The 25226-nt window shown below is 57.1% G+C and overlaps 1 protein-coding gene across 3 annotated transcripts; it reads left to right on the top strand.

Moving 5' to 3' along the window:
• The first annotated feature begins 950 nt into the window (after positions 1 to 950).
• On the top strand, positions 951 to 24753 carry NID2 (nidogen 2). 3 transcript variants are annotated; one of them, XM_071557218.1, is made up of 22 exons: positions 951 to 1009; positions 9762 to 10070; positions 13540 to 13772; positions 14020 to 14402; positions 15072 to 15221; positions 15299 to 15544; positions 16017 to 16217; positions 16347 to 16565; positions 17201 to 17344; positions 17663 to 17791; positions 17877 to 18020; positions 18112 to 18231; positions 18320 to 18559; positions 19258 to 19497; positions 19628 to 19849; positions 19994 to 20163; positions 21284 to 21413; positions 21601 to 21772; positions 22264 to 22421; positions 22971 to 23094; positions 23808 to 23920; positions 24010 to 24753. In XM_071557218.1, exons 1-22 carry the CDS (start codon positions 977 to 979, stop codon positions 24018 to 24020), a joined length of 3891 nt encoding a protein of 1296 aa, XP_071413319.1. In that variant the 5' UTR covers positions 951 to 976; the 3' UTR covers positions 24021 to 24753. The 3 variants fall into 3 exon arrangements, with proteins under 3 accessions (XP_071413319.1, XP_071413318.1, XP_071413317.1); XM_071557217.1 differs by lacking the exon at positions 951 to 1009 and adding an exon at positions 8772 to 9086 and having other exon boundaries at positions 19261 to 19497; XM_071557216.1 differs by lacking the exon at positions 951 to 1009 and adding an exon at positions 8772 to 9086.
• The last annotated feature ends 473 nt before the right edge of the window (positions 24754 to 25226 follow it).

Here is a 25226-nt window from a genome sequence, read left to right as displayed (position 1 = left end):
ATAATTCCCACGTCTTCCCCAGCTCCAGGCTTTAAGCCTTTCACTCTTTCCAGTCTGGGGATTCACAGCTCCCTGGCGTGGGCAGGTGGGTGCTCCCGGTGTCCAAATGATGCACTGACAGGCTGGGGAGGCACCCAGAGTCCTGTAACCAGAGGATCGGAGCACAGGAATGGGGAACTCCCACGCTGGTGATACCCCGGAGTTTTTCCTCATAGGATACTGGCATTTCTTCGCTGGGAAGTTGCAGCAGGTGTTTTAAACACACCCAAACATTCTGATGTAAATTGACAGATAGAGGCAGGTCTGGCCTCCGTGCCCCCCATCCTGACTGTGACAGTGTCCCCAGGAGAGGGGAGTTTTGGGGGGCTGCTCGGCTGCACGGTCTGTGGGATTTGGGAAGACAACAGACCCGCGCTGAGTCACCGGGTGAAATCCTGCCGATTGTTTCCAGCTGTGCTATTGCAGCGGGAGAAAATAGCCCTGGGCAGTTAGGAATTCTGCAGGCTCATCCCACGGGGTGTCCAGGGGCTGCAGCCACCTCCTCCTGCCGCATTTCAGGCGGCTGCCGGCATCACATCCTGCCAGGTCTGTTAGAGGGAGGAAAACAACGGGAAAGAAAGCAGCCCCAGGGTGGGAAGGCGTTGGGCAGGAAGGGGGCTATGGAGCAACGCTTCTCAGTTGCACAAGCCCTGCCCGAAGCCGGGTTTGTCCCAGCTGCGGGATGACCGAAACGAGCAAGGAAAGTGGTTTGGGCTCGGTGGCGTTTCCAGCACAACCAAGGAAGGGCGAGTCACGAGGAGACTGCACCACACGCGGCCCGGCGGCGGGGGAGTCGGGGGGGAGCCGGTGGGTGCGGGAGGGGGCCTGGGATCAGGGCACCAGGAGGAGGGGCAGCGGTGGATCACCCCGGGGATGGGGAGGAAGCATGGGTTGAAGTGGGAGAGGGAAGGAAGGGGAGGAAGGCACCTGTGCGCGTATGAGGGTTCAGGTGTGTGCGTGTCCGGGCTGGGTGAGTGCAACTCTAATCATCAAGTTTGGGTGCCGGGCTGAGCCACCTGTGGGTGTCTGAGGGGATGTTGTGTCTAAGCAGGGACCACCGGAGGGGGGTAGGGGCACAGCGAGGGGTCGGGATGGGGATTGAGGGGAGGGAGCGGTCCGTGGGTGCGTGTCCCGGTCCGTGGGTGGGTGTCCCGGTCCGTGGGTGAGGATCTCACGGGTCCGTGGGTGGGTGTCCCGGTCCGTGGGTGCGTGTCCTGGTCCGTGGGTGAGGATCTCGCGAGTCCGTGGGTGCCCCGTTTGGTGGGCGGGTGTCCCAGTCCGAGGGTGGGTGTCCCGGTCCGTGGGTGCGTGTCCCGGTGCACAGCCCCGCGCGGGCGCCAGGCGGCGCCAGAGGGCGGCCGGGATAACCTGAATCGCCGGGATAACCGGGATCGCAGGGACGCGGGACCAGTCCTGCTCCCCGCTCCATCCCGCTCCCCTCCCTCCCCGTCCAGCAGCGCTGCCGAGCGCTCCCCGGTCGAGTTTATCCCGCAGCCCCAGCCCCAGCCCCTTGTTTTCCCTCCTTCCTTCCTTCTTTTTTATCTCTTCCTTTCTTCTTTTTTATCTCTCTTCCTTCTCTGCTCTTGTGAGACCCCACCTGAAGAGCTGTCTCCAGCTCGGGGGCCCCACGATATCAGAAGGACCTGGAGCTGTTGGAGCAAGTCCAGAGGAGGCCACAAAGGTGCTCCAGGGCTGGATCCCTCAGCTCTGGAGCCAGGCTGGGAGAGCTGGGTGGGCTCACTTGCAGAAGAGAAGGCTCCAGGGAGAACTGAGAGCCCCTTCCAGTGCCTAAAGAGGCTCCAGGAGAACTGGAGAGGAACTTGGGACAAGGGATGGAGGGACAGGACAAGAGGGAATGGTTTCCCACTGCCAGAGGGCAGGGTGCGGTGGGATATTGGGAAGAAATTCCTGGCTGTGAGGATGGTGAGGCCCTGGCACAGGTTGCCCAGAGGAGCCGTGGCTGTCCCATCCTTGGAAGTGTCCAAGGCCAGGTTGGACAGGGCTTGGAGTAACCTGGTCTAGTGGAAAGTGTCCCTGCCCATGGCAGGAGGTAGAATGCAATGATCTTTCAGGTCTCTTCCAACCTAAACCATTCTAGAATTCTATGATCCTTCCTTCCTTCCTTACTTTCCCCTTCCTTCTTCCTTCCTCACTGTGTGGAGAAAAATCCTAGAATTTGAAGCTCACTTTAAGGAGAGAAGGATCCTGAACTAAAAATTAAAATAAAATAGCAGGAAAAATAACACTAATTAAATATTTACAAGCAGGCTGGCTCACTGCTTTAGGCTGGTGGAGCCCACGTGTGTGAGGATTTACATCCCCCTGAATCTCTGTGGGTCCTCAGAGCTCCCTGCGGATGCACAGCCTGTCCCAGGGAACGGCCTGGGCGGAGGAAGCAGCTCCCAAATGTGCTGTCCATGTGTTTCACTCTTTCCCATTGAATTTCCAACTAGCCCAAGCCCTCTTGTCCCCATTTAGCCGGATTGCTCAGCCCTAAAATCCCTTTCAGCAGGGAACGCCGCTGGGGCCGCATCCGTCTTCAATTTAAAGAACAAATCCTCCAGCTGGAGCTGCTCCATCCTCTGCCGGGGCCGGGCGACCTCGGCACTGCTGGGGGCTGGTTGTTGGTCACAGCAGATGGAAGGGACACGTGTCAGGGGAGAATAACCTCTTCACCCAGCCTGGAGAGGCTCTGCGGGACAAAGGCTGGCAGGAGAGCCAGAGCCTGGAAAATGTGGCTAAAAGCAGATTTGCTCAGAGAGGCTGTCAGTGGGAGACAAAGGCAGGAAGCAGATAAATGCAGGGAACGAGGCTAATTGCTGGGATTAGTCACTCTGGAGCATTTGGGGGCTGCAGGGGTCAGGGCTGGAGGCCCCAGGAGGTCAGACAAGGAGAGATGAGCTGGAAAGAGGTTTTGGGGAAAGCCTGGGATTGGTTAGAGCTGTGGGAAGGGCTGAACCCCATCTCTGATGGTGCTCCCAGGGCAAGCCATGGGGTCCCAGCTTACCTCAGGGTTGGTCTAGTGCAAGGTGTCCCTGCTCATGGCAGGGGGTTGGAATGAGATGGGCTTTAAGGTCTCTTCCAAGCCAAATCATTCTGGGATTCTCTGACTCCCTGCCCACTCCCACATGGGGACAAGATGTAGGTTGTACCTAATCCACACTACAAATAAAGTCTAATTCTGCAGCAAACTCTTCATTCAGGGTATAAACATCCAACAAATTTTCTCAAAGCTGCAGCAGCACAGCCCAATGTTTGTTGGGATCAGAGCCCTGGGATGGGGCAGGACTGGGCCTGTGTTAGGGGAGGTTTAGGTTGGATATTAGGAAAACTTTTTTCCCCCAGGGGGTGGTCAGGCACTGAACTTGGCATGGCCCCAAACTTGACAGAGCTTAAGGAGTGTTTGAACAAATCTCTCTGGCACATGATGGGATTGTTGGGGTGTCTGTGCAGGGACAGGAGTTGGATCCTTGTGTATCCCTTCCAGCTCAGGGAACTCTGTGATTCTGTTCTATGATTTTATTCTATCAAGGGTGATGGGGACAGTCACTCTGTGTCTGCTGTGCTTTGTGCTGCAGGGAAACACTCAGGATTCCCTGGAAACACAGGACCTGGGTTGATGTTATCTGTGCTGTGAACCCGAGCTCCTTCCTGACTGGTTCTCCCACCTCCAGCACAAACGCTGCTCTGCCTGGGCACTGAAATCCCCCCTGCCAGGGAATTTGCTGGAGCCTGGACCAAATAAGGAACTGGTGGCTAATCTTGGGGGAACAGGGAACAGGAATCAGTCAGTGTCAGGCACATTTGTGAGCTCTGTGCCGAGCTCCTGGAACGCTGGGAGCACGGGGGGCTCACAGGGATCCGCAGCCTCATCCGGCAGCTGCCGTAGCAAAAACAGTTTGCAGCAATATTTAGAGAGAGGAAGGAAGGAAGGAGAGCCCCAGAGATTTAAAAAACATTTTCTTTACCTTTATGTCTTAAAATACATTCTGAAACCTGGAGCAATCCTTTGGGCTGCAGCTCAGATGTCTCAGAAAGCTTTTCCATGTGAGAGCTGTGTTTCTATCCAGTGAGTCTTCAGCTCTGTGGGATGCTGGGAGACCTGAGCTCCACTTTCCAGCTGGGAGGACTCAGCAGCTTTATTTCATAAAATCCTAGAATGGTTTGGGTTGGAAGGGACCTTAAAGCTCCTCTTATTCCATACCTCTGCCTTGGGCAGGGACATCTTCCACTAGAACAGGTTTCTCCAAGCCCCATCCAGCCTGGTCTTCCTTCTCTCCATGCACTAAACCATTTTCCCACATTGGGAAGTTGCCCAGTGCCAAGAAACTCTCCTCTTTCCATAAAAACTTCAATTTTCCATATTATGGACCCACATCTTCCACCTTCCCACCCCATCTTCCCACCTCTGTAGGGACAACCTCTCTCCCAGGACACCTCTGATGCCTTGAGCACAAAGATCTGTGCTGAGTTGCAGCTGGAGCATGTGGGCTGGACCCTACCTATGGAAATCATCTGCAGCAGGGGTGGACATCCCTGAGGATGCACCTCAGCAAGTCCTGCTGTGCCTCCTGGTCCATCCCTGGACCCCCCAAGAGGGATGTGGGCCGGGGCGAGAAGGTGGTGAGTCATGAGGCGAAGCTGAGTCAAGGAATTGAGACCAAAGTTAATGAGGACTGTTCCCAAAAATGGAGATGTCGAGAGCTGGGAGGGAACCTGCCCTGCTGCCGCAGCTTCCCTGCTGTCAGCACCCGGTGGGATGCTCCCAGGAAAGGAAACAGCTGCAGGGAAGGCACAGAGCCCAGCCAGGAGCCATGGATGGAGTCAGGGGGAGAGATCCCTCCACTTGCCCAGAGGGGAAGCAAAGCCACCCCACAGGAGGGGAAGGGCCACCCAGGGATTCCCTCCTTGTGCTTGACACAATGCAGAGGTTGTTCCTGCTGCTGGAAAGCTGGGCACCAGTTGTGGGTTCTTAGATGGCTCGTAAGGGTTGAGCTCAAACAGAAGGCTGTGCCCAACATGTTGGGCAAGAGGGCAGTTAATGGGGTTTCCCCTTCCTCTGTCTTGTTTTATGGACTTTCATAGATGTTGCTGTCAGATTTGGCTGAGATTATCCAATGGAATTCTATGATTCCATGATACCAGTTGTTAAGGATGGAGGGATTTTCTTCAGCTTCCTGACAGGAGGTTGTAGCCAGGTGGGAACTGGACTCTTCTGCTGGGGAACAAGTGACAGGACAAGAGGAAACAGATTCAAGGGAGGTGTAGATTGGATATTAGGGGAAATTTCTTCATGGAAAGGGTTGTCCAGCCCTGGCATAGCTGCCCAGGGCACTGGTAGAGTTCCCATTCCTGGATTTAAAATCCCACTCGTGGATTTAAAAGCCACTTGGCTGTGGCACCTGGGGACATGGGTTAGTGGTGGCCTTGGCAGTGGTGGGGGAATGGTTGGGCTTAATGATCTTAGAGTGCTTTTCCAACCTAAACCAATCCATGATTCTATATGGGAGAACCCCACAGACATTTCTCTTTCTTAGGACATGAAGCCAAAACACTTGTGTGTGCTGATCCCATGGAGTTCAGAGATGCTCAACCCCTCTCTGAGAGAGCCCTTTCCTGCCGGGGCCAGAGGGATGTTTAAGGCATCACTTTGTGGCCCTTCCTGCCAAATAGCCTGACCTTGAGCAGGACTGGTTTCCAACATCCAAGAGGAGAAATGCTCCAAGTGCACGACCCACTAACCCAGCTGGCAACGGGACGCTGCCAACAGAGCCCTGCTCTCGTCCCAGCCCCACACCACCCCCGCTCCTCTTCGAACATCCCGACACACCAAACGGCCCCGGTGCATCCTGTGAGCCTTTGCTTTCTGCCGCACTCCCCAGCCCCGCTCCCGTTACCGGGAATCGCGTTTCCTTCCCCGACTGACCCAGGAGAGATGCACGTTTCCTGCTGCCTCCCTTATCTCTGGCGGCCGCAGCGTCTCAGCGATTCCAGGGCTTGCCAGGCTTGGGGAAGAGGCTGCCAGGATTTCCTGCCTGGAACAGCCTCTGCATCAGGGATTCCTTTGCCCTTCCTCTTCCTCACTGGGAACACAGGGTGAGGACAAGCCTTCAGCAGGGCAGGGAGGTGCCACTCCCCCAGGCAGCCACAGCTGGCAGGAACAGGAATGGTTTGTCCTGGTCTTCCCAGTTTAGCAGAGGGAGCTGGGAATGTTTGTGGTGGTGGGGGCATCTGGGTCGGGCTGGATCCATCCCCAGCTCTGTCCCACAGAACACCCTCCATCTTCTGCCAGTTAAGCACATCTGTTTCTGCCCAAAATGCTGCCCAGTAAATGTCTATTGATTGTTTTTTATACCCAAGCTATGGGAAGGCATGAACCCTGCAGCCAGAGGCCCTGCCAAGGCACATGGAAGTGATTACAGGGATCACTCCCTGAAAGCACCTCCTTTCCTAGCACATGGCCCAGCCTGTCCCTGTCCCCATCCATATCCCTATCCCCACCCTTATTCCTGTCCCCATCTTCATCCTCATCCCCATCCTTGTACCCAGCCCCATTCTCATTCCCATCCTCATTCCCATCCTCATTCCCATCCTCATACCCATCCCTATGCCCATTTTCATCTTCATCCACATCCCTGGACCTATTTCCATACCTATCCATATCCTCATCCCCATCCTTGTCCCTTTCCCCATCTTCATCCTCATCCCTATACCCATCCTCATCATTGCCCCCATCTTCATGTTCATCTCCATTCCAATGCCCACCCTTATCTCTGTCCCCATCCCTATCTATACCCATCCCCACATCCATCATCATTCCTGACCCATCCACATCATGGTCCCCATCCCTATCCTCATTCCCATTCTTGTCCTCTTCCTCCTCCTCCCTGTTCCCATCCCTGACTCCATCCCCATCCCTGCTGAGGCTCTCAGCTACTCCCAAATCCACAGAGATGCCCGTGCCAGCAGGATTCTGCTCCCAAAGCCAGGGCATGACTCTGACTGTTTCCAGCTGCTACTTTTTTTAACTGACTGGTGCCAGTTTGGCTCAGGAAGTTGGGAAAAGGCACTTTTTAGCATCCTGAAGACTTGCAGAAAGCCTGGTGGCTCCTCTTTCCCAGTGGCAGAGGATTGTCAGGACCTGTGGTTTGTAATTTCAACAGCTCCCAAATATACCAACGAGCAACAGGTTGTCCTCCCTTTCTCTCTCCTATTTTCAGCTCCCTCTGCCCATTGCCACCTCCAAGGTGCCACCAAATGCCACCATTTCCTATGGGGGGGACATCCCAGCTGGGGTTTCACCAGGCAGAGGAGCTGCCAGCCCCTCACAGCTCCCGATTTCCCTGGAGAGCCATGGAGGTGTCTGAGCTTCAAAGAAAAGCCACTTTTTGGCACAGGGGACTTCTTTGACGTCTGAGGATTGTGTCCAGCTGGCCTGGACCCCACTCGAAGCCCTAATGGTTTTCCATGGCCAGGCAGAGCGACTCCTTGCAAGTGCTGGGGCCAGCCAGCTGCCTGCAGCCGAGAGGGCAGCAGCCTCTCCGGATGTGACCCCCACGGCCACATTCCCTGGGACAGCTGGGCTTCCAACCAGCCTGGTCCCAGCATGGGTGGGAGCTGCTTTCCAGGATGACCGGGATGCAGTGGATTGCACACTGCCTGGGATGGAGGGGAGAGGGGCTGCAGTGATAAATCCCTGTCACTACAATAGACGGGTGGGGGGAGGGTGTCCAGCTGCTTCCAATGTGAGGATTCCTGTTGGGAATGCCATGAATGTGTCCCTGATTTATTTCTCTCGACAGTCCACAGGGGTTTGACACTTCTCTCCTTGTTATCTGGCATTCCTCGGGCATGTATATGTCTTGGGACAGATGCAATACTCCAGGCCAGGGAAGTGGGAAACGCTCCAGGAAGCTGGAGCAGAGATTTTGGCTGCTCCCAGCCCGGATTTCCAGGAGTCCTCATTGAGTCCAGCTGCCCGGGATTTGAGCTCGTCCTTTCCTGCACCACTGTGGGTGCTACCACCCCAACACCTCAAATCAAAGATAGGGAACCCCTCCTGGATCCACTGGCCACTCCAGCCCTCTCCAGACAGGATGATGGATGTCGGGATTGACAGAGGATAAACAGCACTGACCCCAGGCTTGGTCGTGCGTGCGTGGGGGGCCTCTCACTGACAACTTGCCAGTTGAGCTGCACGACATATTTTGGCCCGTGGCAGTCCCTGACCTCCCCCGCTGAGTGTCCCCTGTGGATGAGGAGTCACGTTTCTTCCCTGCTCAAGGGAGCGGGATCCGAGGGAGCGAGCGGGAAGCGGCCTCTGCCTCCCGCCCACGCCGCGGCCCCGGCCCCGGCCCCGGCCCCGGCCCCGACCCCGACCCCGACTGGACGCGGGCCCGGCCCCGGGGGGGTTGCAGCCAGGCGGGGGGTGGGTGTGATGCGGAGCTCCGGGGGGCCCGAAGCGGGGATCCCACTCTCCCTTCCCAGGAGGAGACACCGGCACTCCGGGGTGCCAATCCCCGGGATGCCCCCTGGAGATGCCGCGGCTGTGGTACCCGGCCCGCCCTGGGATGCCGGTACCGACCCGGAGGATGCGGGGGATGCGAGAAGGGCGGGCTGCAACCCGGGACGGAATTTGGGGTGAGACCCGATTGGCCGGGGCCGGGCCAGGGGGTCCAATAGCGGCACGTCCCTCTCGGGCCACGCCCCGCCCCGCCCCGCCGGCTCCGGTTCCCTCCGCCGGGCCGGGGCTGCCCCGTCGGGTCCGTCCCGCTCCGTCCCTGCGCTCCGGTTCGCCCCGTCGGGTCCGGTCGGCGCCGTCGTGGGTCCCGTGGGCCGGCGGCGGGATGCGGGCGCTGGCGGCGGTGCTGGCGGCGGTGCTGGCGGCGGTGCTGGCGGTGGGGGCAGCCCTGCCCCGCCCGGGGCTGCTCCCGCACGGCCCGGCCAGGGGCGATGCCCGGCTCCGGGCCGGGGATGACGAGAGCTCGCCCGCGGTGCCGCTCCGCCGCGCCCTGCGCCTCTACGGCCGCGCCGCCCGCCGCCTCTACGTGAGTCCCGGCTGGCCCCGAACCCTCTCCCCGCTCCCCTCCCCTGCCTTCCTTCCCCCCGGCCGCTCTTCCTCCCAGCCCCGCTTCCTCCTCTCCATCATCTCCCTCTGTCCCTCAATCTTCCCTCTTTCCCATCCCTCCACCCTCTCTGTCCCTTTCTTCCTCCATCCCTCCGTGTCGCTCCATCTTTACACTCTCCATCGCTCTGTCCCATCTCCCTCCTTCTGGCTTTGCACCCCTCCATCTTTCCGTCCTTCCTCCTACTTACTCTCTTCCTTCCAGGCTTTGTCACCCCTTCCTCCTGCTCCCCACTCCGGTCCCTCCGTGTGCGTCTTTGCTGTCACACCACACGTGTCTTTTCTCCATCCACCCCTTTCCTCCATCCATTCTCCCCTTTCTCGTTGTGTCCTGCCCGGTGTCTCCGGCTGTGGAGGAACAAGAGGGCTTTCTCCTTCGCAGCTGTTCCCCTGCCAGCAGCGGCTGCAGCTGGGATGGCCCCTGAGCTGCAGCTCCCTGGGGGATGGAGTAGCCCGAGGTCTTTGTTTTCTCCCGGGCCGGATGGGGCCACGCGGCCTCGGGGCTCTCACTCCACCGAGGAGGGGGGGATACGGTGGGGGGACCGGTGGTGGTGGCACCTTTGCAGCTCCTGAGCACCCTGCCCTGCTCTCCCTGCAGGTGGGGACCAACGGGGTCATCTCCACCCAGGATTTTCCCAGGGAGACCCAGTACGTGGATGACGATTTCCCCACAGACTTCCCTGTCATCGCTCCCTTCCTGGCCGACCTCGACACCTCCGGGGACAGAGGGAACATCTACTACCGCCAAGATGACTCTCCAGACGTGCTGGACCAGGCTGTGGGATACATCCAGGCTGGATTCCCCCGCACTGCCGGCTCCTTTGTGCCCACCAATGCCTTCATTGCCACCTGGGAGGATGTGGGAGCCTACCAGGAGCTCTCCCAGGACAATGAGCCCTCCACGAAGGTGAGGCCAACAGGCTGAGCTTGGATTCCCATCCTGCATGTCATGAGAAGATGAGCCTTCCTCTTGTGGCATCCAGAATGCCCAGTCTCTTCTCTCTGGGCAGCTGGATGATGGGTCCTTCCATGCATCCTTGGATGAGCTCCAGGGGGAACATGGAGCTTTTCCTCTGTGCTCAGAGCTGTGGCGGTGGTGGGGCTGTTGGCTTTGCTGATGGGCAGAAGAGGTTTAGAGGTTGCCTTCAGCTCCGTGGTTGGAGGTGCTTGTGCAAGGGCATGGAGTGACAGGACAGGGGTGAATGGCTTCACATTGATCAGATTAGAGACTGGAAAGAAATTCCTGGCTGTGTGAGGGTTGGGGGGCCCTGGCACAAGTTGCCCAGAGAAGCTGTGGGTGCTTCATCCCTGGAAATGTTCAAGGCCAGGGTGGCCTGGCTTGGAGCAATCTGGTCTAGTGGAAAGTGTCCCTGCCCATGGCAGGGGTGTGGAACTGGATGAGCTTTAAGGTCCCTTCCAACCCAAACCATTCCAGGATTCAGTGATTCTTTTCAGGCAAAACTTTCCAGTGCTGGTGGCTCTGGATTTGCAGGGGCAGCTGGGAGAAGCCACAGGTCCACTCCATTATGCTCCTGACCTTTGCCAGTGGCTTGGGGCTGGTCCTTCCTTCTGCCCCTGTGCTGATTATGCTGCTGGCGAGGAACCGGCTTCAGAGTTTCCACCATGGATTGATTTTGTGCCTGGAAAACAAGCTCATAGGTGGTCTGCCAGGTCGGGGGGGGTGACCTGTGCTCTCCACCCACAGAGCTGATAAGGCTCCTGCATGGGTGGACCTACAGCACTGCCTTTCCCTGAAAACACGGGGACATGAAGTGTCACATCAGGGTGATGATGTGCTGAGGAGGTGACAGTGACGCTCTGCCAGCATGATGGACTCCTTGAAATGAGCTGGATATCTTGAGCTGCAAGAGGAAAACCCTGGTGATGGACAGCCAGAGCTGTGTGATGGTTGATGAGCTCTCACTGTGGTGGGGTGGGCTGATCCCAAAGCCCATCAGCAGCCACCAGGTCCCCAAGGATCACCAGGAGCCATCTCTGCCATCCATCCCCCTGCTCTGAGGCCCTTCATTTGTGGGTATGCTGAGAGAGAAGCCAAGCAGAGGAAGAAACCGAGGTTTGGAAGGAAACAAGGCACATTTTTTCCTCTAATTTAAAACTTGGGAAAACAGCTGAAGAGATGCCATCAGGGGCCTCGCAGCGACCTCACGGCCATCGAAAATGCAGCCTCCTCTTTTTTCTCTTCCCTTTTTTTTTTTTTCTCCTCTCTGAGAAGCTGGATCAGGTTTTAAAATGAAACTGATCTTGTTTGGAAACACCAGCTCCAGGGAAAGCTTCATTCAACACTCGTTGGAGTGCAGCTTTTGCCTGTGCTTTGCTGAGCTCCCCCTTCTGCTAAAATCCTCCCCAGACACCACTTTTTTTTCTGACCAAATGTGGCATTTATGGAAATGCTGCCCTCCCACTGCTCAGAACCAGGATTGACTCCGAAGCCTTTCCCCCCTGCTTTGGAAAGTTATGGCTCATCCTTTTTGAACCTCAAAAGCAGAAACCTGAGTTAAGGTGGGGGTCTCTGGGGTCCCCACACTCCTGCTTTGGGGGTCCTGCCTGGATGAGGAGTCTGGCAGTGCTGTGGCAGTGCTCTGTCCCCTCCAACTCCTTGGGACACGCTCCTGATCCCTGCAGTGACGCCTTCCTGGGCTGCAGAGCGGGACGAGAGCTGACCCCGTTTCTGTAGGAGCAAGACTTGCCCTTTGGGGCTGGAATTTGCCCTTTGCAGCTCTTTGCCGGGAGCAGCCGGGGGGGGCTTCCCCCTCTCCTTCCCTCCATCCCACCATGCCAGCACGTCGATGTCACCCACCGCGTCCCCCTCACCACCCACCACCCAACAAAACAGTCCTGCAGCTGCTGCTGCGATTTGGCTGCGTGGGGGAGGAATCCAGCCCCGGGGAGGGTGGGGGTTATCCCCCCCTTCCCAGCTTTTTGGCCGCCTTTTCGAGGTCTCTGAATGCCCGAGTGTGCGACGTGCACAACAAGGCTCTTTATATCCCGCGGGGCTGCCGGGAAGTGTCGCGATGCCCCGAGGACCCTGCGCCCCAAAATCGGGGTTGGCGCTTGGGGACGGCGCGGGGGGAGCCCCCACCCCTCCCTCCCGCTGCTCCGGGTGGAAAACTGAGATTTTAATAATTTTTCTTTCGCTCGGGCGCCGTTCCTGTGTGCCGCTTCCAGCCGCTCGCTGGGAAGGGCTGCGTGCTCACGGTTATTTTTGCGGGGAGCAGGAGGTGTGTGGGGTTGGTTTCTCCGCGTTTGGGGTGACCGCGATGGGTGTGTGGATTCTCCGGCGGCTCGGGAGGGTTGTGCTGGCTCCGCAGCCTCCCCATCCATGGGTTGTTGCTGTGATCCCGCTCCCTGGCACTGCCCCAAGGCTCGCAGGGCTGGCAGGGCAGGCGGCCAGCGTGCCTATAGCGGGATGTATGGGTGTGGGGAAGCCGAGAGCACGGGCGTGTTTTTTCCGGAGGAAACCAGGCTAAAATTGTTCTCCAGGAGAAACAGGGGGTGCGGGTTTTCCTCTGGTGCTGATGGGGATGGAGGGAGGCTGCTGGGAAACAGGAGTGAGGGCTCTCAGGCTTCAGCACCAACCCGGTGCAGGGCTTATATGGCCAGGGAGGCTCCTGGGCGTGGGGCTGGACTGTCACCTCCCTGTGGCACCTCCAAGGCACACCCCTGCACTGAGGGTGTGGCCTGGCTCTTCCATGGCATCCTGTGAGGATGCTGAGCATCTACTCAGGATGTTACACTTGGAGTTTGGTTCTGTATGAGCAGCCCCTGCTCTTCCCCAGGACATCTCTGCAGGCTGATCGTAGAATCACAGAATTCCAGAATGGTTTGGGTTGAAAGGGACCTTAAAGCCCATCTCGTTCCAACCCTCTACACCTTCCACTAGACCAGGTTACTTGAAGCCCCATCCAACCTGGCTTTTGACACTTCCAGGGACGCAGGGGCAGCCACAACTTCCCTGGACAACCTGTGCCGGGGCCTCCCCACCCTCATAGGGAAGAGTTTCTTCCCATTATCCTCTCTAACCCTACTGTCTGGTAGTGGGAAGCCATTCTCCCTTGTTCTGTCCCTCCATGCCCTTCTCCAAAGTCCCTCTCCAGCTCTCTTGGAGCCCCTTTAAGCACTGGAAGGGGCCTTAAGGTCTGCCAGAGCTTTATCTTCTCCAGGCTGGAAAATCCCAACTCTTCCAGCCTGTCTCCATAGATATGCTCTCTGATGGAGGGCTCTTTTGGGATGCTTCCATAGGCTGTGGTGTGTGGCAAGCTGCCTGTCACATCCCTGGTCTCCTTCCCATCTCAGTCCTCTGCTGGGATCTTCCTGCCCCTCCATGACATCCATCTGTCCTGCTCTCCCTTTGGCAGCTCAACACCTTCCAGGCAGTCATAGCCTACAACGATGAGGACACCTACACCATCTTCCTCTATCCCAATGGCGGCCTCCAGTTCCTGGGGACACGACCCAAGGAGTCCTACAATGTCCAGCTGGAGCTGCCAGCCAGGGTGGGCTTCAGCTGGGGAGACGGCGATGACCCGAAGAGGGATGGGCTGTTCCACAGCCTGGCCAGCAGCGAGCAGGCTCTGAGGAACCTGGAGCGGTGCGTGGGCAGGGGGGGCTGTGCGGGATGGGCAGGAGGAACAGGGTCACCTTCTCCCAGCCCTGTGGCCTTTCAAAGGCTGAAAGAAGGAGTGGGCCTGAGCTGGAGGTGCTGCACTGGGACCTCAACCTCTTGTGCACTGGAGCTGTGTTTGGGCTCCTGGAGGGCTGGTGTGGAGCAGGAGCACTTTTGGTATGGGTTTCCCAGCATGCCTGTGATGGATGTTCATGTGTGCTGCTGTCTGCAGGGAGAGCAACACAGGAGTACCTGGAGTGTGGGTCTTCCGTGTGGGCAGCATGGACCATGTGGAGCTGGGAGGCAGTGAGGGAGCTGGTCCTGGAATGCCGCAGAGCCTCCCTGTGCATCCTGACCCCGACTACACCCACACGCTCTACAGCCATGCTGACCACGCGTCCACAGAGCTGCCCAGGCATCATCCCAGCCATGGATCCCGCACCCCAGTGCTCCTGGGCTTTGTCCCTGAGAGGAGGGAGGCCCAGGAGCAGAGCCACTGGCTGCATCCTGACGGGAACGGTGGCACCCAGCAGAGCTATTCCGCCAACCCCTCTTCCTACAGCTCCGGGCACCACGGTGTCGGTGTGGAGGAGGACGTGCATTTCAACCCTGATGGTGAGTGGCCACAGCCCCTCCAATGACCCCACAGGGACAATGACCCAGCAGGGATGGTGACCAAAGGGGGAGAATAACCCAATGGGCATGGCTCATAGAGGGTGGCTCCCTAAAAAAGGCCCCTCGCTACAAGTTCGTCCCTTCCCAAGCAGGTGGTTCAGGGGTGAGTGTGGACTGGAGTCACTCCTGCCAAGCTGCTGCCCTTCCAGCTCCTCTCCTCCCAGCCAAATCCTGCTGCCAAAGGGCTGCTGGAGCCATACATCCCTACCTGCTGGGTTTACCAGTGAAAAAGGAGGGAAACTCGGGGGGTGGGATGCTCAGGGGACAGGTCCTGGCACAGGGACATGGTTGGCCTTTTTGCCCTCCCCACCACCAAGCCAGCTGTGGAGTCACTGTAGGACTTGCCTAGGGAAGCAAAGCCCCATGCCCAGCCGGCTGTCTCCCAAAAATACCTAGGAACTTGATCTCCTGCCCTCTGTCAGATCTGCCTGAAATCAGGCAACAGGTTCCAAACCCTCCACCACCCCTCTGCATCGTGGGTGACTTCCCTGTGAAACACCACTGCCAGCTGGTCCTTTTCCTGGTGGTGCTTCTGGGGGCTAAGGAGGCAAGGTGCCCACACCTCATGAGGACTGGCTTTGTCACCCTGTCCCCAACCCTTGTCTCCAGTGTTCACCTACAGTGCCTCCAGCAAGGAGACGTGTGCCCAGCACCACGGGCGCTGCTCCCCGCACGCCTTCTGCACCGACTATGCCACCGGCTTCTGCTGCCACTGCCAGGCCACCTTCTATGGGAACGGGCGGCAGTGCCTGCCCGAAGGTACGCAGGGCGGGCAGCAGGGACGGGCAGCCCTTGCCTGGGTGGCCACTGCCAGGGGTGCCCGTCTCCCTGCCCAGGGGCCGTGCATCGCCTCAACGGGAAGGTGAGCGGGAGCCTGACGGTGGGACGGGCATCCGTCCGCTTCCAGGACGTGGACCTGCACGCCTACATCGTGGGCAGCGATGGCAGAGCCTACACAGCCATCAGTGGGGTGCCCCAGCCCGCTGGCCGTGCCCTCCTGCCCCTCCTGCCCATCGGAGGGCTCTTTGCCTGGCTCTTCGCCCTGGAGGAGCCTGGCTCTGAGAATGGCTTCAGCATCACTGGTGAGCTGGGATCTGGGATGCGCCATCACTCCAAGGAGGTCATCTGTCTCACATGTGGGGTGATGTGGTGCTTGGGGTGGGTGATGAGGGGCTCAGGGCAGCTCTGTGGCTTCTCCAGCTTCCCCAGGTTCAGCTGTGCAGGATGGGCAGGGGGAGCAGAGTCAACTTCTCCAGCCCCTGGAGCCTTTTAAAGCCTGGAGGAAGGAGGGGAGTGAGGTGAGGGTGCTGAGCTCCTTTGTGAAACTCAGCCCCATATGCACTGGAGCTGCACTTGGGGTCCTGAAGTGGTGGGTGTGGAACAGGAGTGGTATCTTTGGGATGGGTTTGCAGCACAGCTGAGATGGATGGCCTGCAGGGAAAGCAACAGGGTGTGGGTCTTCCACCTCACAGGTGTGCTGGAATGCTTTGGGGTTGTAGTCCCTTGAAATACCAAAACCCTCTAAAATGATGCCTGTTCCTTTTTGCTGCCCAGGTGCTGAATTCACCCAGAGCCTAGAGGTGACCTTCTACCCTGGAGGGGAGACAGTCCAGGTCACTCAGACAGCCGAGGGCCTGGGACCGGACAATTACTTGAGCCTCAAGACACACATCCAGGGTGAGGTGCCGTTTCTTCCAGAGAACGTCACTGTCCACATCACTCCCTACAAGGAACTCTACTACTACTCCAGCTCTGGTAAGATCTGTGCCCACCCGGGTTCAGTTTCTCACATGCCATCCCTGCACACCCGAAAACACCCAAGGCACATCAATTCGTGAAGCTGTTTCTCCCACATCCCATGGGGTTTTCCTTGCCATCCGGCAGCCGTGACATCCTCGGGTCAGTGGGAGTACGTCGTGGCTGCGGGAACTGCCAACCAGACCTTGTCCTACCGCTTGCGACAGAATATCACCTTCTCCAGCTGCTCCCACGCCCGCCTGCCCGCGCAGCAGCAGCTCAGCGTGGCACGTGCCTTCGCCCTCTACGACAGCCAGGAGCACGTCCTGCGCTACGCCCTGGCCGCCCGCATCGGCTCAGCACAAGGTGGGCAGCAGCACCCACCCCTGTGCCAATCCAGGGTGCCAGCCTCCACCGGGGAATGCTGGGTTCTGCCTGCTCTCAAAGCTGCAGTGGTGTGCTCTCTTTGCCCAAAAACAGCCCAAAGAGAGGGGACCTCGTTGCAGTTACAACCTCCTCATGAGGGGAAGAGGAGAGGCAGGCGCTGATCTCTGCTCTGTGGGGACCAACGACAGGGCCCCTGAATGTGTCAGGGGAGGGTTAGGTTGGATATTAGAAAAAGATTCTTTCCCCAGAGGGTGGTTGGGCACTGAACAGGCTGCCCAAGGCAGTGGACACAGCCCCAAGGCTGCCGGAGCTCAAGGAATGTTTGGATGATACTCTCAGGCACATGGTGTGGCTCTTTGGGATGGTCCTGTGCAGGGCTGATAGTTGGGCTCAATGATCCTTGTGGGTCCCTTCCAACTCAACATAGTCTGATCCTGTGATTCTCTTTTTTAAGGAGCTTGAGCCTCAGGACTCCTGGCATGGCATTGGGTGGCATGGCCGTGGTTCCCCCTGTGGGTGCTGCAGTGATGCCTGTGTCAGATATAAGTGGGAATGGTCACTCCCTGTGTCTCCCAGACCTCTTTTTCTCCTCTAACATCCAGCTGTGCCCGCAGATGGTGCCGGGAATCCCCCAGTGAGCCCGTGCCATGACGGCACACATGCGTGCGAGGCACCAGCACGCTGCCAGCCCGGTGTGGGGATGGAGTACATGTGTGAGTGCCCAGCCGGGTACCACAGAGACAGACGGGGCTGCCGAGGTGAGCAGGGCTGTGGGACGATGCTGAGAGGGGCTGGTGAAACCTGTCACCTTTTGGGAACCACAGTGGCCACGGGCATTTGGGATGCTGGGATGTGCCATGGCATTGCAGCACTTGTGGTGTCCTGGAGCTTCACCAAGGATATGGGGGTAAACTGAGGCAGGTGGCTGTGGGTTCTTGGAGGAGCACTCCAGGAGCATCGTGGAGGTGGAGGGTGTGGCAGATGTGGGATGGGCAGCATGGGGAATGATATTTCCCCCGAGACCAGGAGCAGCCAGACTCCAAAAATGGGTGTCTGGTGTGTCCCCCTTCCTCTAGATGTGGACGAGTGTGCCGAGGGCCTGAGCCAGTGCGGTGCCTTCACCCTGTGCCTGAACATGCCGGGCAGTTACCGGTGCGAGTGCCGCAGTGGGTACCAGCCGGCGGGGGACGGGCAGGCGTGTGTGCGTAAGTGCCAGCCCTCAGCTCGGGTTGTCCCTGACTCCTGTGCCCCATGGGCATAGCCCAGTCAACCCCTCACCTGTCCCCACAGCGCTGGCACCAGTGAGTGACCCCTGCGAGGATGGAAGGCATCCCTGCGCGCCGGGGGACCGTGCACGGTGTGTGTCCCGCGGCGACGGCCGTGCCACCTGCGAGTGCCTCCCTGGCTATGCTGGCGACGGCGTCCACTGCTCCGGTATGTGGGCACGGGAGGGACTGCGGGGCTCCCACACCACACTGGTGCCAGGGTGCCCTGTCCCGGCTGATCCCATCTTCCCTGGGCACAGATGTGGATGAGTGTACCGAAAACCGGTGTCACCCGGCTGCCACCTGCTACAACACACCAGGCTCCTTCTCCTGCCAGTGCCAGCCTGGCTATGAAGGCGATGGCTTCCAGTGCACGTATGGTAAGGATGCCCACTCACCTCCATGCCCTTTCTGCCCAGGGTACTTTCCCTGGCCTCACTCTTGTATTTTTTGTCTTTCCGGTGGCAGAAGGGAACCCACAGTGGCTGACGCCCTGCCAGCACGAGCAGATGTACCCACGGGAGGTGCCACCTGGACCCTCGCCAGTGGGTGACAGACACGTGCCCCAGTGTGATGAGGAGGGTCGGTACCGGCCCCTGCAGTGCCACGGCAGCACCGGGCACTGCTGGTGCGTGGATGCTGCCGGGCAGGAGATCGCCGGCACACGCACAGCACCGGGCACTACTCCCCCTCGCTGTGGGAGCCCAGGTCAGTGACACCCTGCTGTGCTCGAGAGGGCGAGGGGAGGTGGGTCAGGGCATTTGGCATCTCACTTGCATCCCAGGGGCATCCCGGTTTGGGCCCAGGCACCAGCAGTGCGGGGACAGTGGGGCCACAGTGACTGGAGGGCACCCATAAGCTAAATGGCCATAAACTAAAACAAGAAGTTTCACCTCAACATGAGGACAAACTTTGCATTGAGGGTGGCAGAGCACTGGAACAGCTGAACAGGGAGGGTGTGGAATCTCCCTCTCTGAAGACATTCCAAACCCACCTGGATGAGTTCCTGTGTCACCTATTCCAGGTGACCCAGCCTTGGCAGTGGGGTTGGACTGGACGATCTCCAGAGGTTCCTTCCAATCCCAATAATTCTGTGACTCTGTGACTCTCTGCTCAGCTGCCTGGCTGGGGGCTTCACTGCCAAGGCCCTGGGCATGTCTGGGGGAGCCTTCTGGGTGTTTAGGGCACCCTGGCCCGTGAGGTTACAGTGCCACTGGGCATTGGGACACCTCCTGTGTCAACTTGCCATGGAGGGGATGGCTATGGGATGTTGAGGGGGCTGGAGAGGGGCAGCCCCAGCTGGCACCTGCAGCCTGGGGTGAAGTAGGGCCAAACCCAGGTGCCATGTGGGTCCAGGGGAGCTGTGTGGCACCCCCTGAGCCCAGGTTGGGGGAATTTATTGCCAGCAGAGTCCATCCAGCAGCTGACACCCTGTGAGCACGCGCGGATGTACCCACGGGAGGTGCTACCGGGACCCTTCCCCGTGGGCGACGGGCACGTGCCCCAGTGTGATGAGGAGGGTCGGTACCGGCCCCTGCAGTGCCACGGCAGCACCGGGCACTGCTGGTGTGTGGATGCTGCTGGGCAGGAGATCGCTGGCACACGGACAGCACCGGGCACCACTCCCCCTCGCTGCGGGAGCCCAGGTCAGTGCCCAGGGGAGCATCCTCAGCGTGGAGGAACACCCAGCAAGGAGAGGGGGACCCAGGGTTCCAGCAAAGCCCTGAGCCCCCCAAGCTTGCACAGAGGTGGTGACAGTCACCCTCCCCGTGCCAGAGCCCACGGAGCGGCCGCCCAGCATGTGCGAGCGCTGGCGGCAGAGCCTGCTGGAGCACTACGGGGGCAGCCCCCGCAGCGACCAGTACGTGCCCCAGTGCGACCCCCAGGGACACTTCACTCCGCTGCAGTGCCACGGGGACAGCGGGTACTGCTGGTGTGTGGATGAGAGCGGCAGGGAGATCGAGGGCACGCGCTCGGAGCCCGGCACCCCCCCACCATGTAAGAGCTGAGTGCCCCAAAGTGACCCCTTGCTTCCTCCTGGCACAGCAGGGCTGCTGCACCCCGCTCCTGTTTGGGTATGGAGCCGAGGGGACAACACTCCCTGAGCCACCTCTCTCCCTGTTCCCACTGTTTCCATGCCAGGTATCCCCAGCATTGCGCCGCCCACTGTCCGGCCTTCACCCCGGCCTGACGTGTCCCCACCGGCCACGGGGACCTTCCTGCTCTACGCTCAGGGACAGCAAATTGGGTACCTCCCACTCAACGGGACGCGGCTGCAGAAGGAGGCGGCCAAGACCCTGCTCTCCCTGCATGTACGGTATCCCCGGGGATGGGAAGGGGGGCAGGATCACTGGAGGGAGTTTGGAACAGGCTGGTGCTGCTGCTCTGTGTTTCACACTTCCCTGGGCCACTTGTCTGAGCTGTGATGGTTTGAGGGGTCACCTATGGAACGTTGATGTTGGTTTGTGGGGACATTGGCTGTGCTGGCTGTCTTGGTCCTCAGGTGGCACTTTTTAGCAGAGCCTGCCTGGAGTGACAGGACAATGGGGAATGGCTTCACACTGACAGAGAGCAAGGATAGATTGGATATTTGGAAGAAATTCTTGGCTGGGAAGGGGTGAGGCCCTGGCACAGGTTGCCCAGAGAAGCTTTGGCTGTCCCATTCCTGGAAATGTCCAAGACCAGGTTGGACAGGGCTTGGAGCAACTTGGCATAGTGGAAGGTGTCCCTGCCCTTGGCACGGGGTGGAAGTGGATGATCTTTAAGGTCCTTCCAACTCAAACCATTCTGGGATTCTATGGAGGAGGAGTATGCTCACCCCTCCCTCCACTCATCCCCAGCAGAGGGGCAGGTCACTGACAGCTCCCAGATCTCAGACTGCCCACATAAAGAAGGATCTCAGGTCCTCCCAGAGCTCCCCAAAGTATGTCACGGCCCTGGACTACTCTACAGCTCTACTGCAGCTTTGCCTTTTCCCTCCCTCGGACTCCTCTTGGAGTGTGGCCACGTGCATCTGCAGCCAGGCCAAACTGAGGGAGAGGAACACTGAAATCTGGGCCGTGACCCTCCCTGCACCCCAGGGAAGTGAACACTTGGCTAAGTATTCCCTCTCCCCATCCTGAAGGTCGTTCCTTGGGCTGGCTTCACTCTTGGAGCAGCCTCTCCTTGAGGCAAAGGGTTCAAATCCATCTGGCCGTGGGTGTGTGCCTGCACCAGCTGGCCTAAAATCCTCTGCTGCAGGATTCCACTGGGAGAGTGCAGTAGGAACTCGCTGGAGTTGGGTTTTGCTGGAAAAATGGGATTTGAGTGTCATTTCCTATTGCTGCATCTTGCAGCGTGTGCTGCGCAGCTCCCAGTGCTGGCTGGTGGGATAAGGATGCTCAGTGAGTCTCCTGGCAGGATTTCACTGTGTCCCTCTCCCAACCTTGTCAGGGCTCCATCGTGGTGGGGATCGACTATGACTGCCGGGAGAAGATGATCTATTGGACAGATGTGGCCGGACGGACCATCAGCCGGGCGAGTCTGGAGCTGGGAGCCGAGCCAGAGACCGTCATCAACTCAGGTGTGTCCCCCTCCCCAGTGACACCTGCCCAAAGTCACATCAGCAGGTCACAGCTCTGAACTGCCCTGTTTTGGGCTCCTCCATCCACGCTCCTGTTCCTTGAGGCTGGGTCAGGTGGGTCGGGGTGCTGTGAGGGATCCCAGAGCGGCACTTCCCAAGCCACTGAGCGTGGCCATCCCTCCGGCAGGACTCATCAGCCCTGAGGGCCTGGCCGTGGACCACCTGCGCCGGGCCATGTTCTGGACGGACAGCGGCCTGGACAGGATCGAGAGGGCCCGGCTGGACGGCTCCGAGCGGCGCGTGCTGTTCGACACCGAGCTCGTCAACCCCCGCGCCATCGCCGTGGACCCCGTGCGAGGGTGAGCAGCAGCACTTCCCAAGGGATTTGGACACAAGGCTTTGCAAGGTGGATGGATGTGGCCGTGCTGAGGCTCCATCCTGACCCTGGGAGCAGCAATCCTGCACTGCACACCCTGTAGGAGGGGTTGGCTCTGTTCCCCGGCCCTGCTTTTATTTAGTGATTCAAGATTTGGCTGAAGCTGCTGTTTCAGTATCAGGATGGACATTATTTTTGAAAGCTTTGAAACACTCCTGACGTTTGGAAACACAAACTGTGCCTCCAGGGTGCTGTTGGGATACAAAATGTGCTACTCCTAAGACTCGCCCTCGTCTAGGAGCTGCAGTTTGGGTCATAAACATGTTTGATACTGTTCTGCTTTGCTTTTAAAGATATTTTCCTAATCAAATAAAGATGTTTCAGGGGAAAACCAGACCCTGCTCCTGACAACCGAATGAAGGGATGATCTTCCACCGCTCCTTACTGTTATGTATCCTGTTTTTATTCCCCAAGCAACCTTTACTGGACTGACTGGAATCGTGAAGCTCCCAAAATCGAAACTTCCACTGTCAACGGAGCCAACAGGAGGGTCCTGGTGCACACAGACATTGGTTTGCCCAATGGCCTGACGTTTGACCCCTTCTCCAAGCTGCTGTGTTGGGCAGATGCAGGTAAGGTGGGCACTGCTGTTGTGCCAGGGGAGGTTTGGGTTGGATATTGGGAGAAATTTCTTCATGGAAAGGGTGGTCAGGCATTAGAAGAGGTTGCCCAGAGTAGTGGAGTCCCCATTCCTGGAGGGATTTAAAAGCCATGTGGATGTGGCATTTGGGGATATGGGTTATTGGTGGTCTTGGCAGTGCTGGGGAATGGTTGGACTCAATAATCTTAAAGGTCTTTCCAACCTAAATGATTTTACGATTCTACATCCTTGGGCTTAAAAGGTGTTCCAAAATGTAGTAAATCAGGCAAAGGTTCTTCCCCCAGAGGGTGTTTTGGCACTGAACAGGCTCCCCAGGGCTGCCAGAGCTCAAAGAATGTTTGGACACCACTCTCAGGGGCAGGGTGGGATTTTGGGGATGTCCTGTGGAGGACCAGGAGTTAAACTGGATGATCCTTATGGGTCCCTTCTAGCTCAGCATATTCTACAATTCTCTGAAATACCAAGAACATATTTGGTGGGGTGTTTTTTGTGGTATGATAAATATCTTGGGTTTGAACAGGAACAAAGCACCTGGAATGCACATTCCCTGATGGCACAGGCCGACACGTCATCCAGAACAACCTCAACTACCCCTTCAGCATCATCAGCTACGCCAACCACTTCTACCACACGGACTGGAGACGGTGAGGGGAGAAAAGCCACTCCCTGCATGCCTGGGAATGCTGAGCTCCCTCCAACAGCTGGGAGCCAGCCTGCAGGACTCCCTGAGAGCAGCCTGGAGAGGTTTTGTGCCAGAGGGAGAAAACAAAGGCTGTCCCCAGCCTGCTCCCACGTCCTGGAGCCTCTCCAGAGCTCTCGGGGTCTCTAGAAAGCTGAATGTGGGTTCAGCAACACCCGCCTGTAAATCAGCACAGAGTTGTTTAGACACAGCCCCAGCTCTCTGGGAGGGACAGAAATAGTGTTGGTGTTTTTTTTTTAATCTAAAACTTGGCCCAAGTCTCCAAATCTAGATTAGGTTAAAGCAAAGATTCTGTCCTCAGCCGTTCCCTCTGCCCTGCCTCGGCATCGGGAACTCGCCTCTCTTCCCACTCCAGCTGGAAGCTCTCAAACTCCCATCAAATCTTAGATTACAACAAACACTTAAGTGCTTGCCACGCTTGGAGGAGACTCTCAGGGAGATAATCCCTCCTTGGAAGGCTGTTTCTGTGGCTGCAGCACCAGAGAGAAATGCACTGAATGAGCTGGAGGGAGATTTTATGGGGCAAATATCTTTCCACTCGTCCTGCAGGTGTTCAGACCAATCTTTTTAGGTGTCTCTATTCTTAAATGCATGTAGAGGAGGGAAAACCCCCAAGTTTCATAGATGAATAAAGCACTTATCCCCTTTTTTCCTCAGGGATGGGGTGATAGCTGTAAATAAAGACACCGGCTCCTTCACTGATGAGTATCTTCCAGAGCAGCGATCCCATCTCTATGGAATAACAGCAGTTTATCCCTACTGCCCTGGAGGTAAAACCCACCTCAAACCCCCTCCCCTTGTGACTGTCTGATGGGTGCTGGATGCTTGACACACTAAAAATGTCCATTTCTCTCTGCAGCAAGAAAATAACAACTCCAATTTCAAGGAATCAACAATCATTGGCACCCAGAGGAACTTCAGACCCAGAAAACTGTCACTGCATAAAAGAGGGGAAACCCCTTAACCAAGGCCAACAAAGCAACCTGCTTTCCTGCCAAAAAAGTATTTTTTATAGTTATACCTCAAGACTTTACTACTGTATTTTTTTACCAAGTGGAAAACATTGATATATTACCAAAAAAATGGTCCTGGGCATCTCAGGCCATTATTTGAACTCTTGCTTAATGCAAGATTTTAAATATATCTTTTTTCACTCCAATGTTTTATTTTATTGGAAGAAGAATGGATTAATTTTTAAGAGTTTTGACAATCTGACCAACAGGTCTTTTTATCCAAAAAATTAAGTGCCTATGGGAAGCTTTGGCTGCAGTTTCTTGCTGGGTCTAATCACCTACAGCCCTGAAAGACAAAGACTGTGTGTGCTCCAAAAAGGTGCAGAATGGTGCAAAAATGTGGCAAAGGCATTGAAGATTTTCCAGAAGAAGGTTCTGTGTTTTCACCACTGCCTCAATGCATGTCTTTTAGTATTTATATTAGAAGAATATGCTAGAATTGATCTGTTCATGCTTGTTGGTTCTTCCAAGTGCCTTCATAGACCTACCCAGTGTAGACCAAGACATGTTCAGAAATACCAGTTACATTGTAATGCTTCACTTTTTCTAGGTTACTTCAATAATTGAATAAAGAGGTTGGTTTAAGTTTCCCTTTGGATTTAGTTTTTAAATATTTGAAGGGGGAAGCAGCAAGCAGGCCAGGAGGAAGCTGTTCCTAGGGCAGGACCTCAGCAAAAGAGGGTTTTATGTAACACTCCCTCTCAACACAAAGCCAAACACAATCTAAAAAAAGAGGGGAAAAAAAAGAGGGGAAAAAAAAGAGGGGAAAAAAAAGAGGGGAAAAAAAAGAGGGGAAAAAAAAGAGGGGAAAAAAAAGAGGGGAAAAAAAAGAGGGGAAAAAAAAGAGGGGAAAAAAAAGAGGGGAAAAAAAAGAGGGGAAAAAAAAGAGGGGAAAAAAAAGAGGGGAAAAAAAAGAGGGGAAAAAAAAGAGGGGAAAAAAAAGAGGGGAAAAAAAAGAGGGGAAAAAAAAGAGGGGAAAAAAAAGAGGGGAAAAAAAAGAGGGGAAAAAAAAGAGGGGAAAAAAAAGAGGGGAAAAAAAAGAGGGGAAAAAAAAGAGGGGAAA

This window comes from Pithys albifrons, chromosome 6, assembly GCF_047495875.1.
Source record: "Pithys albifrons albifrons isolate INPA30051 chromosome 6, PitAlb_v1, whole genome shotgun sequence".
Lineage (NCBI taxonomy): Eukaryota > Metazoa > Chordata > Aves > Passeriformes > Thamnophilidae > Pithys > Pithys albifrons.
This window is presented reverse-complemented; position numbering and strand designations above follow the sequence as displayed.

What these genes read in the sequence shown, in the direction of transcription:
- NID2 (XM_071557216.1), top strand. Translation starts at nt 8,886, where the DNA reads ATGCGGGCGCTGGCGGCGGTGCTGGCGGCGGTGCTGGCGGCGGTGCTG. An exon ending in GCGGCAGTGCCTGCCCGAAG is followed by an intron (nt 15,222 to 15,298) that starts GTACGCAGGGCG and finishes CTCCCTGCCCAG; the next exon opens with GGGCCGTGCATCGCCTCAAC. An exon ending in TACCACACGGACTGGAGACG is followed by an intron (nt 23,095 to 23,807) that starts GTGAGGGGAGAA and finishes TTTTTTCCTCAG; the next exon opens with GGATGGGGTGATAGCTGTAA.